This window comes from Labeo rohita, chromosome 2 (assembly GCF_022985175.1).
Source record: "Labeo rohita strain BAU-BD-2019 chromosome 2, IGBB_LRoh.1.0, whole genome shotgun sequence".
Taxonomy (NCBI): domain Eukaryota; kingdom Metazoa; phylum Chordata; class Actinopteri; order Cypriniformes; family Cyprinidae; genus Labeo; species Labeo rohita.
Window position 1 is genome coordinate 22,719,187 of NC_066870.1, and position 19,166 is coordinate 22,738,352.

The window sequence follows — 19,166 nt, forward strand, 5'->3', positions numbered from 1 at the left end:
ATGTTCATGTGTTTCTTTCTTCAGTCATAAAGAAATTATGCTTTTTGAGGAAAACATTTCAGGATTTTTCTCCATATAATGGACTGATATGGTGCCCTGAGTTTGAACTTCCAAAATCCAGTTTAAATGCAGCTTCAAATGATCCCAAATGTGGTTGTAAATGATCCCAGCTGAGAAAGAAGGGTCTTATCTAGTGAAACAATCGTTTATTTTCATAAAATAATACAATTTATATAGTTTTTAATGCCAAATGCTCGTCTTGCATTGCTCTTCCTATCCTCTGTTTTTGTTGCGATTCATGATAGTTAGTGTATGTCGAAAAACTTCCATCTCATGTTCATCTTCCATCTCATTGGAGTTTTTCAACATACGCTAACTGTCTAACTGTCTTGAGCCAAAATACACAGAGTTCAGGGAGAGCAAGACAAGACGAGCATTTGAGATTAAAAAGTATTTAAATTGTATTTTTCAAATGAAAATAACCGATCGCTTCACTAGATAAGACCCTTCTTTCTCGACTGGGATCATTTACAACCGCATTTGGGATCGTTTGAAGCCGCAACTGCATTTTGGAAGTTCAAACTCGGGGCACCATATCAGTCCATTATATGGAGAAAAATCCTGAAATGTTTTCCTCAAAAAACATAATTTCTTTACGACTAAAGAAAGAAAGACATGAACATCTTGGATGACAAGGGTGTGAGTACATTATCTGTAAATTGTTATTCTGGAAGTGGACTTCCCCTTTAAATTTAAAAAAGTGACTAATTGAAATGCTTCACATGAGCAGCAGCTGGTTAACGGTGACTAATGCGCATCATATAAGCAGCACTTCTCACTCAGTGCATGAGACACAGTTGATTCCTATAGCGTTCTGTGTTCTAATACATGTTGCTATTCTGCTAAGCTTCTGATGCATTACATTTAATGAGCACAAAAACACATGTGTATTAGGTGAAAGGGTCCATTTTTAATTAAAACTATTTTGTCTGTACATTTCAGTATTTAAAGGGATAGTTCTCCCAAAAATAAAATTACCCCATGATTTACTCATCCTCAAGCCATCCTAGGTGTATATGACTTTCAGTTTTAGACAAATCAGAGTTATATTAAAAAATGCCCTGGCTCTTCCAAGCTTTATAATGGCAGCAAATGGGTGTAAAGATATTAAAGCCCAAAAAGTGCATCCATTCATCACAAAAAGTACTCTGTACGGTGGGATTAATAAAGGCCTTCTGCAGCGAATGAATGGGTTTATGTATGAAGGATGTAGGTATAACGTAAGCTCTGGTGAGAAGCAACAATCGTGGAAGCACAGTGCAGAGAAAAAAACAAAACACCAGTTACGAATTAGAAGTACAAAATGAGGATTTGTAATGAAAAATGTTGGAGGGTTTCGATACAAGCCAAGAGGAGACTGGTTTTCCTTTGCTGTGAACAAAACTTGGCTCTCGTGAGACTAGCGTATTTACATACATTTAGCGTAAGCTATAGATTACGGTTTATAAAGTTTTAAATATGGATATTTTTCTTACAAAAACACATCAATTCACTTTAGAAGGCCTTTATTAACCTTTATAACCAGGAGTACTTCAACTGCTATTATAAAGCTTGGAAGAGCCAGGACATTTTTAATATAACTCTGATTGTATTAGTCTGAAAGAAGAAAGCCATATATACCTAGAATGGCTTAAGGATGGGTAAATTATTATTTTTGGGTGAACTATCCCTTTAAATACTGTACTAACAAAATAGTTTGTAATTCGTCCACTTAAAAAGGAAAATTCTGTCACCTTCATGTTGTTCCAAACCTTTAAGACTTTTTCTTTTGAAGAACATTTAGAACCTAACAGTATTGGAGCCCACTGACCTCCATTGTATGCAAAAAAATAAATAAATTACACATTAGACAATTTCTTAAGTACACGTAAAGGTCCTTGCAATCTAAGTTCGATATTCTCGTCTGAGATTTTCACGTTAAAAAGTAAATACAACCTCATTTTGTGTCAATCACGTTAACACACTGCCTCCAAAACTTTCGTCCGTTTAAAAAAAACAAAAAAACAATTGGATCAGCTTTCTGTGTTTTTTTTTTTTTTTTTTTTTTCTTCATACATCCGTAGCAAGCATTTTGAGAGGTGTTTTGACAATTCTCAGCCACCATGACATTCTTAGTGAGAAATTTGGATGAATGCGAAAAAATGCATACAAAAATTTCGGACTCAGTGTGCAAGGACCCTAAGAGTGAGTGAAACTGTACTTTTTTTTTTTTTTTTAGTGAACTGTCCCTTTAACACTCCTATAATGTCTGTTCCAAACTTACAAGCATTTGGTATAGAGCCTATATTTTATTCAGTCTCTTTACAAGATGTCACATAATTTGTAATGAAATGCGCTTTAGTGAACATATTATTCTTTCTTTCATAATCCAAAGTCTCATTTATAGGTGATGGGCATCAAGTTCAAGGCCGTGCCTAGGTCAGCAGCACTTATGTAAGGAACATATTGAGCTGTCACTCAGTCACATTAACTACAGTGCACACATCTTTGTAGCTGTGCAACCATAGCGCCTTCAGGGGCATGGGAACAGATGTGCTTGAGCACAGGAGAAGTCAAACATGATTTCTGTCTATGTTCGAGGCCCAGACTGTACTGTCTGTGGAGCGTACCGAGCCCACAGAGAAGGCAGCCACCGTGGAGTATGCACAATTGGAGGACAAGGGCCACCAAATGCCAAACACGTCCACTGCTGCGATTCCTTTAAAAAACACTCCCCTCCGCTAAAAGGGCCCATTGAGCCTCAGCCTTTAGATTTCATTTGAAGCAACCACTCAGGCTGAAAATTTCGTTTTTCTGTGTTTCTTCCTCTCGCCTTTATATGTGGAGGTACCCCTATTCTACCCAGGCTAAACACAAATACTGACCAAGAAAGAGCCACTTTTTCTCCTCGCTAGCTGAAATTATGGACCGCAGTTTAGCATTGTGTTCCACCCACCTGGCTTCCTAAATCTTCTTTTATTAATATTATTTTTAACGCTTCAATTGAAGTCCCTCAAAGCCTTTTCAGCCCATATTTAGGTAATTTGTTGCGCTTGAACCCGACCTGCTCCCCCCGTGGCGTCGTGAATGGGAGAAAAAGGCATGGGATGAGGGGGGGGTCCGCTGTTCTCAGGGTTTCTCCACAGAAGCAGCCCCTTGACCTATTATTTATCATTTTGAAGCTCTCCATGTTGAAAGATCACAGCAACACAACCCCTGCTTTTGTGTTGACCAGTTCATGCATTAAATTAAGTGCCAGGAAATCCATAATAAATTCAGAGAAAACACAATTTCAAACCAAATCAGAATTTGACACAGGAATCAGAACGTTCTAGTAGTTCACGTTCAAAAACGATGCTACTTTCAGAGAGTTTTAAGTCATTGTTTATTTTTTTGACCTGCTAACTTGACCTAGATAGTTATAAATTGTCATACCAGTCTTTTTTTTTGTGCTGTAAGAAATAGTAAATAATGAAAATTACATATGTAACGTTCTGTAACGTGACCTCTGTGTGCGAGTAAATGGACCTCACTGTGTGCCTCTCATGTACTCCCTTAAATATCAGAGAACCTCCTCTGGTGCTTTTTATACTAGTTTCCTTTGTTTGCTAAGAGAAAAGGCCTCCCACCCCACAGACAACTTGTAAACTCTGAAACTCTCAAACTTTCAGGGTCTCTGGCCTTTTTGAAATAGATTTTCAACTGTTTGTCAAAACCCAAGCTCAGCCACAGCTTGACAGCCTGTTGTCACTTCTAATTGGCCAATTGTCGAATCCACGTGAGGCGAGTCAAAGTCACATGTACCTCAAGTTCATCCTCAACTATGGTCCCATATGTTTGTCGAAATGTGTATGTTGTGTGCTTTTTCCAGCCTGATTTGTGCCCAAGCCATTCCTCTGAGCCTCGTTCTCCCCGGAGGAGGTCTGAGCTACATGCTATTTATAAAGAATTAGCAGCTGGGGCCCTTCCAGCCAAATTATGGCGGCTAGGGGGGAGTTGTGGGGGATAATCATGGAAGCTTCAGGTTAATCCAAGCGTTGGAAATTGCTCTTCGGTGTCCCGAAAGCCGTTTGGACCAGGTGGACGTCACAAATTTTCTTTCTGTGTGCACTATACGCACACAAACACACGCACGCCAAAGGAACGGGGCAGGAAGTCGTTTTCAGGCGAAGGTCCATAAATATGTCTCTGTGTTGGCTTCTACAATGGTTGTGTCAGACTTTTCACTGACTTCCCTATGTAGTGTCTGGCCAAACATTGACTCAGATTAAGATTCACTGCGTTACTTCCTGCTGTAGAAAATAAGGATTTCCGTACGACAAAAAAAAAGGCCGATACCCCTTTTAGCATCATTATGATCACAGTTGAAGCGTAATACATAGTGAGAGCATATTAAGTTGATTTGTAATGATAGACATGAATTTGAATTCATTATGACGTAATGGGAACTGGTGAAGAAAATGCTCATCTTATTTGAATTATTCCATTAAGTAGCCAATTATCTTAAGCTATTGTATATGTATTTAAATGCTTTTAAATTGATCAATGAAATTTTAAAATAGACCTGTGTCAGATTTGTGAGTTTTTCTCTTTCTATTAGTGCGTTAAGACAATTCTAGGTCTTTTATGTCAGGCTGACCCTGTCAGCAGCTTCCCTTTTTGTAAGTTGCGCTCTACTTTTTTGCATATTTCTCAATTTCTCATTTTGTAAGTCACATTGCATACAGCTGATTTTCCAAAACAAAACTTTGGTAAATTTGACCTTTTCTTTTTTGTTTGTTAACCATTTCCATTTGTTTTGCTAAATTATGACTAACCATTTCAAATTCAGTTAGTGTGCAAAATCTATTGTCATAATGCTAGTTAACATTTTACAATAAAACCTCACTCCTACTTTATGTACAGTGATGTCACTGATGTCCATACAAAGCTTGTCAACTTAGTTCTCTATCTCTGTTTTGAATTCATCTGATGTTTAGCAAGGTAGTTGCTAAAGATCACTGCCAATCAAAAGTTGTGTAACTAATTGCATATTATACACTACTAGTCAAAAGTTTTTGAACAGTAAGATTTTTTTTTTTTTTTTTTTTTTGATTTATTTATTGAATTTTCATAACAAAACACACATATACATAATTAACATACAAACATTATGAAAATAATAATAAAAAAAAAAAAAAGTTGAAAAGAATCAATTAAAAAAAAAAAAAAAAAAAAAAAAAACAGTAAGATTTTTAATATATTTTTTTAAGAAGTCTCTTCTGCTCACCAAGCCTGCATTTATTTGATCTAAAGAACAGTAAAAATTTTAAATATTTTTATTATTTAAAATAACAGCTTTCTGCTTTTAAAATGTGATTTATTCCTGTGATTTCAAAGCTGAGTTTTTAGCATCATTACTCCAGTCACATGATCCTTCAGAAAACATTCTAATATTCTGACATGTGGCTCAAAAACATTAATTATTATTATTATTATGTCGAAAACAGCTGATTACAATTTTTTTAAGTTGCTTTGATGAATAGAAGGTTCAGAAGAACAGCAGTTATCTAAAATACAAATCTTAATTGTCTGTAGCATCACTGACTTTATCATCATGCTGATCTTTGGATCTTTCTATTCATCAAAGAATCCTGAAAAACTGTTTTACTGTTTTAAATAGTGATAATATTAATAATAAAAATGTTTCTTGAACAGCAAATCAGCATATTAGAATGATTTCTGAAGGAACACGCGACACTGAAGACTGGAGTAACGATGCTGAAAATTTAGCTTTGATCACAGGAATAAATTACATTTTAAAATATGTTAGGAAACAGTTATTTTAAATAGTAAAAATATTTCAAAATTGTACTGTTTTGCTGTACTTTGGATCAAATAAATGTAGGCTTGTTGAGAGGCTTTTTTTTTAAAAAAAAAACATTAAAAATCTTACTGTTCAAAAACTTTTGACTGGTAGTGTATTACTAAGAAGGGTTCCATGTTTGCTGTACATATTAAAGGGGTAGTTCATACGAAAACTAGGATTCTTTTATGATTTACTCATCATCATGTCACTTCAAATCTGATTTTGCACAAGGAACACAAGGGAAGATATTTTGGCAAACATATTAGATGGCCACAGAAGATAGAAAGTTTTGAGTAAATAAATGACCGAATGAAATTTTCCCTCTGAAAGCTAAATGAGATCATGCCTCAAATATTGTTTCAATTTTAGATATCAGCAGTCAGTCTTTTACCAGAGTGGTATGTCAACCATTCAGTCTTTCAGCCTGTGTGCTGTCATGTGCAGGGGGTAAAAATCATGTGAGTTGATTGTCTAATACCGTGGTCCTCTGTTTTGTGTGTGTGTTTGCTTAGGGTTGTTTTTGTGTGTTGGACATACCACTCTAGATTGTAAATGGGGCAAAAGAGAGCTCCGGAAGGAGACGGCTCATCAAAGCCTGCACTAAGTTTGAAAAAGTGACGTTTTTAGTCAGCAGTAGTATTTTAGCCCTCACTGAGGCCCTCTTGTTCAGCTTGTCAATAGAACATACGTGCCTCGAATGGGAAACACCTGCTTAAGGGCTCTTGCTGGAAACCACACTTACTGAAGCTCCCTGGTGAATCTGGAAACCACTTGTGTTACTTTCCTGTTTTCAGGTTACACTGTAGAGGCTTCTGAATTAACACTTGTATGAGGTCCTCATGACCCATAGGTCTTCGAATTGAAATCGCCTTCTTCGTACTCAGTGTAGTACAGCTTCATTTAGTTCTTTTTCTTCTAAGACTGTCTTGAAAGTAAGAATGAAAGTAAATTCACGACCCATTACATATCAGTGATTAATGACTTAAATTTTGGTCACATAAAACTTAGCTGAATAGCTTCAGGAGTCTTTAAATGCAGCACACAAGTGATGCTTTTTGTTGTCTTAGACTTTGAAAGGCCTGTTTTCCTTTCACTTTCATTATGTGAAAAAGAGTCAGGATGTTCCTCAAATTATTTCTGCGGTAGAAAGTCTATATCTTTAGTCAAATCACATAAAGTTGCAGAATATGGTGTGCTGGTTGCCTAATATTTAAGAACTTGGTTTGCTGACTCACAGATTGCAAGTGCTAAGTAGAGGTGACCCAGTAATTGCAGCTACTAAGCTCAAAATCCTGCTTTTTCTTCATTGTGCTTCTGAAGGAAACTTAACCCCTTGATGTTCCATAAGGATTTTTAGAGCTACTGTACTATAAATAGTTTTAAATGAAAAGCATGTGCAAAATGTCATGCAGTTTGTTTCAAAAGTAAAAATGTAAATATAATTTATAAATACAATTTAAAATAATGTATTTAATTTCTGAATGAAAGTCATTATTTATACAATTTTATAGTGTTTTATTTAAATATTACTGTGTATAAGATTATACATACTGTACATGTTTTATTTACTATAAAATAAAAACAAAATGAATGAAATGCATGTGCAAAATATCATGTAGTTTGTTAGCATTATTTTATAATACAAATGTTTTATTAAATCTAACTATTAATACGATTATATATACAGTAAGTTTGTTTTTTTTGACTAAACATTTAAAATATAGGAGGTATTTTTTGTATGAAGACAAAAATCATATTGAAAATGCTTATGATTAGGTTTGTTGTGATAACATTGTTTTTTATTATGATATTAAGTTCTTTAGTGAGCGCTAAGTATCTAATTAGGAGATCTTATCCCCCCAATCCCATGTGTGCACACTTGTTTAGGATCTGTCTAATGAGTTTTGTTTTGATGTGTTTATTCCATTTCAATGCCACAGCCCTTCTCTTGTTCTCATCACTCGCTATTATGCTATTGATATGGGGCAGCACAGCAAATAGCGGAGTGTACATATCCTCATTAGAAGCGAGTGTTTTTGTGATGGGAGGTGAGGCTCCGTGCTGCTGCTTGACTAATAGGGGTTGGCTGGGGCCCCTGAGGAGTCTCTAATGACCGCCTGTGTCAGATTCCCTTACAGCCGGGCTCGTGGCTCAGACACAAGGAGCTGCCCGGAGCTATGTGCGTGTATATGTGTGTGTTTGTGTTTGTGTGAAAGGGTAGGTGTCACAAATACATAAACAAAGTCTCAACCAATTGCTTGTAATTGCTGGAACTCATGTGGAAAATAAGCATCACATATTAATTGAGAGGGCGCTCTCAAATTGGCTGTTCATTTTGATTGAAGTCAGTATCATAGATGTATGAAACCTGACTTTTTTTGCATAGAGACATTAGTACTGGGGTGAAAGAGGGGAGTTATAATCGTGCTATGACACAAGATATGAACTTGCGTCTCTCACAAGACCATCCTCACTTTAAAGGATATATGTTAACTGCTAGTGACATAATTTCAGTATAATTATGTTGCGTAAGAACTTAGTGTAGTTAAGTGTAAAGAGATGCTCATCTCAATGTGATGCTATCTGTGCCCAAAGGGTCAAACAGGCAGAGCAGATGTAGTTTAAGCTCAGCTGGTGAGAGCATCATCAATAACTCGCAGGCAACTATGGATTTCTGGATCTACTCTCACATATTTGTTTATCTATTTTAGGATTTGGTAGGTAAACTAGTAGTTTAATGTATTTCGTTTATTGTATTTATTTATTAATAGACATGAGAACGTACGTTGGGCTGGAAGACATTAGAAAAAAAGGCTTGCCTGTGGACTGTACACTTTAAAAAAAAAACGGCAGCTGTGGTTGCCAGAATTTTTTACTGTAAAAAATATGGTAGCAGCGTTTTAAGTTTTATGGCTTTAACGTAAATTTACATTTAAATACATATAATAATGTACCATCTTATTGAAGTATTGAAATCTGTTTTGTACCCTTGTAATACACTAATAACCACCAAAGGCAGACCAAAAGCCCAACCAAAGCCCATCACAGGCAGCTTTTAAATATTAACATATATAGAAGGTGCACAGTGTCATTCACACAAACACTAAACACCATCATGGTAACACACATGAAACTGAAATGCAATAAACATGAATTTAACAACATTAGATGTAACATACAACCCCAATGTACAAAACTGATAAGAAGAAAAAACTAAGAAGAAACTGCTATTTTAAAAAAAACCCATCAAATTAAAAAAAGTTTAACACAGGGAATTCTGGGAATGTTAATTAACGGTTATTCACTTGTGAAAACGGTATACTACCGTAAAATTACATGCAATGTCCAATACAGTTTTTCACCATATGTAGTAGGGGAACTTGTGGTTAACCATTTAACAGGTTTTTACTGTAGCATTTTTACATTTTTTTTTTTTTTTACTGTTAAATTTACGTCACTTTTTACAGTGTATTTACATTGTCTTAATAGAGTGGTTCTTACACAATGCTTAATGTACACTAAAAAACACAACTGAAAAAAAGTGTTCATGCTGCCTTAAAATTTTAAGTTTACTCAACATGAAATGTAAAGTTTTACTACATGAAAAGGTGGATATTTGAGTTGAGTAAACAACATACACAACAGTGTATGACCGCCATTCGCAATTATATAACAAAATGTCTAACAAAGTGACATTTATCTTAAATTAAAGGGATAGTTCACCCAAAAAAGAAAATTTTGTCATTAATTACTCACCCTCAAGTCGTTCCAAACCTGTAAGACCTTTGTTCATCTTCAGTCCACAAATTGAAATCTGAGAGCTTTCTGACCTTGCATAGACAGCAACACAACTAACATGTTAAAGGAGCAGAAAGGTAGTAAGGACATTGTTAAAATAGTCCATGTGACAACTGTGGTTTAACCATAACGTAACTAAATTATGAGAATCCTTTTTGTGCCCAAGGAAAACAAAAATAACAACTTTATTTAACAGTTTCTTCTCTTCCGTGTCATCTTCGATGTGCATTCAGGAGAGTACCACGGTCAAAAATTTCTCAGATTTCATCAAAAATATCTTAATTTGTGTTAAGAAGATGAACGAAGGTCGGGTTTGGATCAATATGAGGGCGTGTAATTAATAACAGAATTTTCATTTTTGGGTCAACTATCTTTTTAATATAGCACAAACACACATTTCAAAGTTAGTTATATAATAAAACCTGACTGGTTGAAACTTTTACTGTTTTTTTTTTTTTTCCCATAAATCTGAAGCTTAAGTTTGTGCTCAGAAAAAAATTTGGAACTTTTGGACACTTTGGGCACACTTAAAATGTCTGAGTGTCACTACATTGGAAACAAAATATCAAATTAGGTGCCATCTAGAAACAAATGATGCACCATAAATAACGATTTTCCTATCTATTTATATAATGACTTTTAATCAGTGGTGTCAAGGTGATTTTTAGTGGATAAATGAAGTTACTTCTCCTTAAACAGTGTATCCATGTGTAGTTCATCACATGACATGTTCTATTTTTAACAACCAGTGGACAAATTATCTCTAGGTTTTAGGTGTATCAGTTGTTTTATCATTTAAATTCAGTGTGTTTAATTTCCCACACATTCACACAAATATACAGTAAAAAAAATGCAAAATAGGTTTACACATCCAAAACCCCAAGCCCAACTTTTTCCATAAATAACATACCTTTTCCCAGTCATTTATATAATGATTTTTAGTCAGTGGTGTCAAGGTGATTTTTAGTGGATGAAATCACTTCTAGTGCGTACACATTCACACATTCAGCGTACACATTCACACAAATACACAGTAAAAAAATGCAAAATAGGTGTGCATATCCAAAACCCTGTACTCTTAAAAATAGAGGTGCTTCACAATGCCATAGAAGAACCTTTTTTGTTTAAATGGTTCCATAAAGAACCTTTGAAGAACCTTTCTGATTCCCTAAAGGTTCTATGTGGCAAAAGCAGGTTCTTCAGATTATAAAAAGGTAAGAAAGAGATGGTTCTTTAAAAAACCTTTGACTGAACGGTTCTTTGTGTAATTAAAATTGGTTCTTCTATGGCATCGCTGTGAAGAGCCTTTTAAAGCACCTTTGTTTTTAAGAGTGTGAGCCCAATTTTCGTTTATGGATGTGCACACCAATTTTGCATTTTTTGGCTGAACACATGGGAAAAATTGTTTATTTGAAATTTTAATCATTAGTACTGCATGCAGTTATCATGTGGTCCATTCCATGTTGTGAAGCGGATTGAGATGTCCATACCGTCCTCTTCAAGTCTGCTAATCAAATGCATCACCACCATTATGCACCTCTTTCAAATGCTCATTAGGCAGAGTGCCAGAAGTCTGTCAACTTTTAACACCAATAACAGGATGCTCAGTCGGGTCCATTGGCAAGAGCTGCCACTGAGAGCTTTCTTTTTGTCATGTGAATTGTAATGCAGCTTTTCACGTTCCGCCACATAATGTCCTCGCTATTGATTTTTGCCTGTTTATCGCTGAGAAGACCTTGTAACCTGCAGCGAGCGGGTGAATTACGAGGCCGCAGCCTGACCGACAGACGAACGGAAGGGTATATCCCTCCTCTGGCCTCTTGCAGGACCTTACAGGAGAATTGGCAATGTCAAGGGATGAGGATTTGAGAGTCAAGTGTCGCTGAATGGGAGCGTTGGTGGTCTGGGTGCAGCTGCCTCGAGAACAAGTGGAAGAAATGCAGAGACAGCGAGAGTAGCGCGCCCCATGGAAGTGGACCTCTCCTTACTTCTGTCTTTCATCGTGCGGGCCAGCCGCTGAAAAGCTTGGCAGCGCCTGTGACTCCAGGCAGCTAAGCTAGCAGCTCCTAGCACTCAGTATGCAGCCAAAGTGCTGGAATGACAACGACTCCATTCATTGTGGAGGTAGAGGCAAAGGCTGTGGATCTCCTCTGTCTGTTTTGCAGAATGGGGGATACAGAGGAGGAGGGGGGCACTTTCCCCAACTTGCAGTACAGCCGAGGAGGTGAGGATGAGAGAGAGAGAGAGAGAAACAGAAAGGGAGGGAGAAAGAGAGAGAGAGAGAGAGAGAGAGAGAGAGAGAGAGAGAGAGAGAGAGAAAGTGGCCGCGGTGGAGGGGGACCTTCCATGCCGAATGATTGAAAGAGGCGGAGAGGAAGCAGAACTCCATCAGATGAAATGAGGTGAAAATAATTCAGGCATTAATCAAGCTTGGCCGAAAGGAGGCTGTTCTTTTTTTTTCCCCCCTCTCTCTGCGGAAGCGAACGGAGAGGTGTGAATGAAGAACTCCAGAGTTGAGAAGAGAGAACTACCGGACACTATCGAATCATGTCGGAGTCCAACAGCAGCGCAGCTTGTATGGCCGATCAGGTCAGTTGTGTTCTTGTCATATGTTCGTGTTCTTTTTCTATAGATGTCGAGCTCTGTTGAGAGGGAAATTTGAAAATCTAGCGTCTCCCGAGCGAGAGCGAGCGAGCATGTTACCCGACGCATCAAAGCGGCAATTGTACGAAGCTGCCCGGACGACGGTGCAGGGTCCTGAAAGAACTGAATTAATCAAGACCAAGCATTGTCTGCAGTGCCTTATTTTTCGGCCATCATTCAGGGGGCCTGTGACGACTCAATAGCCCACAGACCACGTGAGAAAGGGGCTGCAGCTCTTTAAAAACCAGACCACGTGTGGGCCAACTGAAAAGTTTTTATAACAAATTGCAGTGGGAAGTTCTGGCGACGCTGGTGGAAGGGTATGTGATAAAGTTTCCAAGGAAGTGGGCAGGAGAGCAGTGTTTGAGGGACAGAAGGAAGGAGGAAAGTGTCCAGGCTGAAAGGAGGGCTGGCCCATATTTCTCCTCCTTTTTCTGTCTTCCTTCATCTCCTTTTTTTTAGTCACCAAGGCTCTTGTCACTTAAACAATCACAGGGAAGATTTGTCGGAAAAAAAAATGTATAGATATCCGATAAGGGACTTTATGGCTCTGAGATTTATTTTTTAGCGCCAGTTTTGGTTGCATCCTTTCCTTTACCTCTGTTTCCGTTCCGCCATTCAGTAGGAGTGTGCAAATTAGGATTGCAGTCTGGTGACTAAATAAAAATGAATAAAAATAAGTTTTGTTACTTGCAGTTACAAAGATAAAACCTTTTTTTTAATTATTATTAATTATTTTTTTATTTTAAATTAAGGAATGCCATTATTTGCCAGGTTTTGAGTTATAGAATGACGCATCACATTTAATCTTGATATGAATGTTGCCATTCTTACTGCTTAATTAAATGTCTTTCTATGATATATCTCAAGCTCGAGACTCAAATTGCATTGTCATCAAGTTATATTCATGAAGCGTTTTTAATGAGCAAATTCTCTTTTATTATTTAATTAGTACTGAGAAGCATTTATATTGGCCAGTTGGACACAATGTCATTGCAATGCATTATTTTGGCATTGTTTTAAGAGGAGCTTTTTTGTAACCCTTAACTATCAATAATCATAGTTCTAACCTTTGCCCTCTTATTTACTTAAATGTTTTTTTTTATTTTTTTTTATCTGTCTTATCTTTATAGGTTAGACAAACATCACTAACTGTCAGTTCTTGACATTGAGACCTTTGAAACTACATGAGCAGTGGTCATCTGACCTTTTCAGTTAGGTTGACCATATTCCTCTTTGAAATGTGACCCTGGACCACAAGAGGGTCAAAATAAAAGCTTTCCATTGATGTATGGTTTGTTAGGATAGGACAATATTTGGCCAAGATACAACTATTTGAAAATCTGGAATCTGAGGGTGTAAAAATCACCTTTAAAGTTGTTCAAATTAATTTCTTTGCAATGCATATTGCTAATCAAAAAGTAAGTTTTGATATGTTTACAGTAGGAAATTTACATCTTCATGGAACATGATCTTTACCTAATATCCTAATGATTTTTGGCATAACAGAAAAAACAATAATTTTGACCCATACAATGAATTTGTGGCATTTGTTACAAATATACCCAAGCTACTTAAGACTGGTTTTGTGGTCCAGGGTCACAAATAGGTTTTCTTTTTTGCATGTAATTTTACTTTTGAATAATTACATATGTACCATGGATCATTCAGAAATCTTCACGGTAACATCATAACCTTGTGTGCATAAACATATCAGTGATTGTTAAATACACTGGTCATTTAGTAGCAGTCTGTTTAACTTTTAATGGAAATGTTAGAGAAAATGTAAATGGTCAGATAAAAAAAATGTGATTGTTTTTGTTTTGTTTTGTTTTTCCCTCCACCCTTGAGGTTCGCCTTATAATCTGTAACACATTTCACTTGAGCAGTTAATGCACATGACAAAATATCAAATAACATGAACATAAATTTATTCATGCACACTTTTTTCTTTACTGTGATCAAGAGTATGTTGATAATTTGTAGTATTTGACCCCTGTAAAGACACTGTTTGTTTGTTTTGTGGGCATCATGCAGAGAGGGTTTGATGAGGTGTGCTGATTTATTTGATCATTTCTTGCAATGCTAGAACCCTGAGAGGCAGCACAGACTCAGGTGTCCAGCTGTAGAGCTCTCTCTCTCTCTCTCTCTCTCTCTCTCTCACACACACACAGAGGAGCAGGTGCATCTGCCAGAGCCTCAGCCTCAAGCCTCCAAACCCCTCATGTGTACTCAGTCACGTGTGTATATGATGGGGAAAAATCATTTCCCTGTTTAAGATTAAAAATATGCATTACTTTGAATGATATTGCATCCTTTGGGAAGAGTTAATATTGAATTAATTGTTAATAATTTTTTTGATTTGTCTGACACTCACAACATGTGCACGATATTGTCTAAATAGTAATAGTAAAGGAAAGTATTTAAAAAAATAACTAATGATTTGAATAAATCTACATAATCAAAATTACCAAACCTAAACGTAGAAATGCTTTAGACTGACTACTATATTTACTTATATTATATATAGCATTATTTGTAGTGTAGTTCTTTTTTCAAATGTGGGTTTTATCTTTAAGAACAAATAGTTTTGATCTATATGACTGCTTTATTTGACTAATATTGCATGCATATATTTTTTTTTTAAATCACTTGCTGTCTGGACTAGCTAAACAGAAATTTGCGTTGCACAAATATAACAGTGTTAACAGAAATGAGCTTTTTTTTTAAGAGGCATCACTGATAGAGGCTTTCTTTAAACAACACTAAGACCTGAATAATTGAAGCATTTTCGTTAGTCCTATTACAGATAACTTAAGCATTCTCCAATCGTAGCTAAGCCATTTTGTCCGATTAATTCTGTGCTGGAGATTTAGTTCTGTCTTGTTTGACAGCTTGGGCTCTATGGAGCTCTTATATTAGCTCTGTGATATGCTTAATTCTGCTGAATGCTGTAGTATTGTCTAATTCTGTCTGTTAGAGTACAGCATGCTTGACTGATAATTGAGATAATATGAGCCAGTTTAATTGTAGCAACATCTTACTGGTTTAAAAAGTCTTCACATTAATCTACAGTATGATAATCAGCATTTGGACAGCGAGGTTTATAGTGTTTTAATTGCAACACTGAGATGCCTCATCTATTGTTTGGTTTCACATAATGACGCAAAGAGCACCAAATAATGACGCCTTAATGCTTTGAAATAGCGTGTGAGTTTAGCAATTATTATCAGTTTTTTTTAATAGTGTAGCTATAAAACTCAGATGTGTAGGTGTGTCATATGCACAGGTATGTAGGCTTGTGTGAGCTTGTGCTGTCAGTGATATTTATTACGTAAGGTGTACGACCTAGCATAATGTCAGCAAACTGCACCTCATACGAATACTAACAATATATATCTTTTTTCATTTATTTTACAGACTGAGTTTGAGACTGTATGTGTGTTTAGATGTGTGTACACATAGATTCATGGAAGTTCAGTGGGGTCTGCCAATCTGGGATCACAGTGTACAATATACAAATATACAAATATTTGTATTGCAAACATTATCAGCATAGTGGTGTATATGAAGTTTATTTGTAAAAGCAATATCAATCGCATAATTTCTTAGTATACAGTATTTCCAGCTTTAACATGCACTCCAAATGCATAAACTCCATAAGTTTATATACAAGCTAAAGATCAAGTTGTCCAGTATTATTTGAGAATGAGTATGCTAAAACATGCATGCAGTGTCACAAATTTGCCTATTTAAATTAGTGAACTAGAAGTTGAGTAGAATCAAAACTATTTAAAAAAACAACAGCTTGTTTATTTTCAGGTTTAAATTCAATTTTTGATCTTCGATTTTCAGTGTAGACTCTGAGTTTTGAAGCCCACTGTATAGGAGAGAGAGAAAGAAGAGAAAGGGGAAAAGAGCAGTTCAGAAGCATATGTGTGCTCGGAGGCAGTGGTCTCTCCTGTCTCACACTCACTGTGCTCCTGGGCTTCCAGCTGCTCTCTTTTTTTCTCTTGCTTTCTTTCTGTCCATCTTGCTTCATTTCTCTCTACCCTTCATGTGCTGATTTTATATGAATTACTTGGAAATTCTCTTTACACCTGTTTTTCAGTTCTTTTCAAAGCTTTGCACCATATCCAGCAATAGCATCTTTGATATTTTTCCTAAGACTTGGCTTGACTTGTCATTTTGTCCATGTGACCTTTCAGTCAGTGCTTCATGGCTAGGTGAAGGTTGTCTGTCTGAACAGCTGTTATAGCTGCCAGCATTAGTGACATTCACTCAGTCATAGTTACTTTCCTTAGGCTTAATCTCACTTTTAAACTCTCTTTGCATCTTTTGCCTTGCCCTTTCTGACTCCCTTTATCGGGTCCGATGATTCCGTGAAAGCGCGGATGGAATCACTGAATCCAGTCATAAAAATAGAATTTCTGTATAATGCGGAATGTCACGGAATTTGACAAATTTTGGATCATTACACTTAACCAAAACGCGATATGGCCCAATCTCTGTGAATAATATAAAGCCGCGAAAATACTTTAAATATGAATCCTGCATGTTCTGTGTCTCTGTGTGAATGAATGGCACAGACGCACAGTTTTGTTTACTACACACATACTGAAGCATGCGTGACACTCGCAGTGTTTTCAGCCTCAGCCGCCTCAATAAAAGTACATCTCTAGAACTGCTCTGAGAGTCACTTCAGGAGCACTTTACCATTTGTTTTGAATGGTAAATTTTGAATCATATACAAACAGAAATGTATTCACAGCCGTCAAAATAAAAGTTCAGTTTAACTTGTAGAAACTGTGACAGAAATATGTGACTTAATGATATTACTCCTACTAATAATAAAATTGGAATATAAAAAAAATATATATATATATATATATATATATATATATATATATATATATATATATATATTACAAGAACAAGAATTTATTTACCAGAAAAATGTAACCACACAACACAGAATTTCTGAAAGGAAAAAAAAAAAAAAAATCAAATAATACATTATTTTTTGGTTTAAAAAAAAAATTATAAGAGTTGCTTTTGAATATTAAATTGAATGAAGGCATTAAAATGGAATCCAAAAAATTAATGGAACACAGAATTTGGTAAAAAAAAAAATATATAATAATAAACCCCCGAATTTAAGAAAAAATAAAACACTTAAAAGGCCTTAAATATGTAGTTTTTGTTAGGCTTCTAATAAATTGCTGTTACATTGTGTGAGTTTCAATTGTGTAAGTATTTTCAATTAATTAGACATGCTTTTTGTTTAATAAAATGTAATTTAATTATTAAAATTAATTAATAATGTAATGTAAATGTAATCATTGAAAAATTAAAACGTGAAAGCAAATTACATCAATCCAGAAAAATAAAACATAAAAAACAGAATTTTGAATAAATAAATAAATAAATAAATAAATAAATAAAATGGAATATGGAAAAAAAATGCATTTTGTAGGGCCCTACCTTTACCTCTAATTTGTTTACTTTATTTTCCACTATTGTGGAAATTTCCTTCCTTCCTAATGATTGAAGGCGTGATGAAACTGAAGTGGCGACAGATTTTGAAATGCGGGCGTTGCTCTTAAAAGTGGAAGCAGATGAAAGCAAGCTTGCAGGCGTGGGAATTAAGCAGACTAAAATTGGGTGGATATATATTTCATGCAGACAGTTCACCCCAAAATTAAAATGCTGTCAATATTTTAGTTTTTGAATATTAACCTGGCGGTTTATGCTACATAATTTCTTAATGCTATTTTTTTTTTTTTTTTACCCCAAACCAGTTTAGCGCAAATCGCCCCAGAGCTGATTTCATTGGCTCATTGGTGATATCAGTCAAAATGCTGATTTCCTATACAATGCTCAAACAAAGGTTAACTTCAGTGTAACACTGGAAGCACATCCTAAGCTTTTTCTGAGCTTGAACTCCATAGTGTCTAAACTTTTCTTGCTGTTGGTTGGGGTTTGCTCTACATTGGATTGGGAAAAAATCAAAGACTTTTATAATGCTACTTTGAGTTAACAAGGAACATGTCTAGACTAAATTTCTCAGTGACATTCTTTCTAGAATTAAGGGCTCTTGGAACACAATACTAAGTTTCTAAGTTCACTAGCCTTGTAACATTAGAATCGGAACATACTCCAGAACAAAGATTTGCTCTTATTTTTGTGGTCTATTACTAAGAGTCATTCTGTGTAAACACACTTGTCTTTTGAACGAGTGTGTTTTGGCTGACCCTACTGCCACCTCTGCAGCTGTCACAGCAGTGAGCCTACTTATTTCCTGACCAAAGGGCAAAGATGCTCTCTACAAATACAACTTTTTGCACAATATGTCATTTAAAGCACTGCCTGTTTGACGGGCTTATTGTTGTACAGGGGCGATCTGGGCTTTGCTGATTCTCACTGACTGGGGAAGGTTTTTGTGTCTCAAATGCAGTTGGGATAATTTGCCACAGGGCTCCTGAGGAAGAGAGCTGGTCTCACAGTAAAGCAATCGCTCGGTCAGGGCTTCAGCAAACTCCAAGCAATGCGCATGGCATGACAAACCGAGGCCTCAGGATGCAAGAGAGATGAAAAAGTCTTCACATCGATTCAGAGCTGTCAGGCCAGGAGAACATCCTCATAACTCTTTCCATATGATTTATCCCCTCACCAAAGCATCACATGCATTTGTGATCAGATTTGGTTGTTTACATGTAGGTCTTTGTTTGATTCAAGGGTTTCTGCTCGTGTTTTAAACAGTTTTCTAAATTTCGTATTCTAAAAAAAAATGTATAAAGAGGATTTTGTAATAAAACTTTAATGTTGAAGTCACATT

At 36.0% G+C, this 19,166-nt stretch overlaps 1 protein-coding gene across 3 annotated transcripts in view; it reads left to right on the top strand.

Moving 5' to 3' along the window:
- Window positions 1-19,166, top strand: part of slc6a9 (solute carrier family 6 member 9) — a 56,064-nt gene that overhangs the window by 14,117 nt on the left and 22,781 nt on the right. The window contains exon 1 of one of the 3 annotated variants that reach the window (XM_051132529.1): window positions 12,009-12,274. The exons of the other annotated variants lie outside the window; for them this stretch is intronic. Within the exon in view, the coding sequence (XP_050988486.1) occupies window positions 12,233-12,274 (42 nt within the window). The 5' untranslated portion in view covers window positions 12,009-12,232. Of the gene's footprint in view, window positions 1-12,008; window positions 12,275-19,166 lie in introns of those variants that run through there. 3 annotated transcript variants of the gene reach the window in all.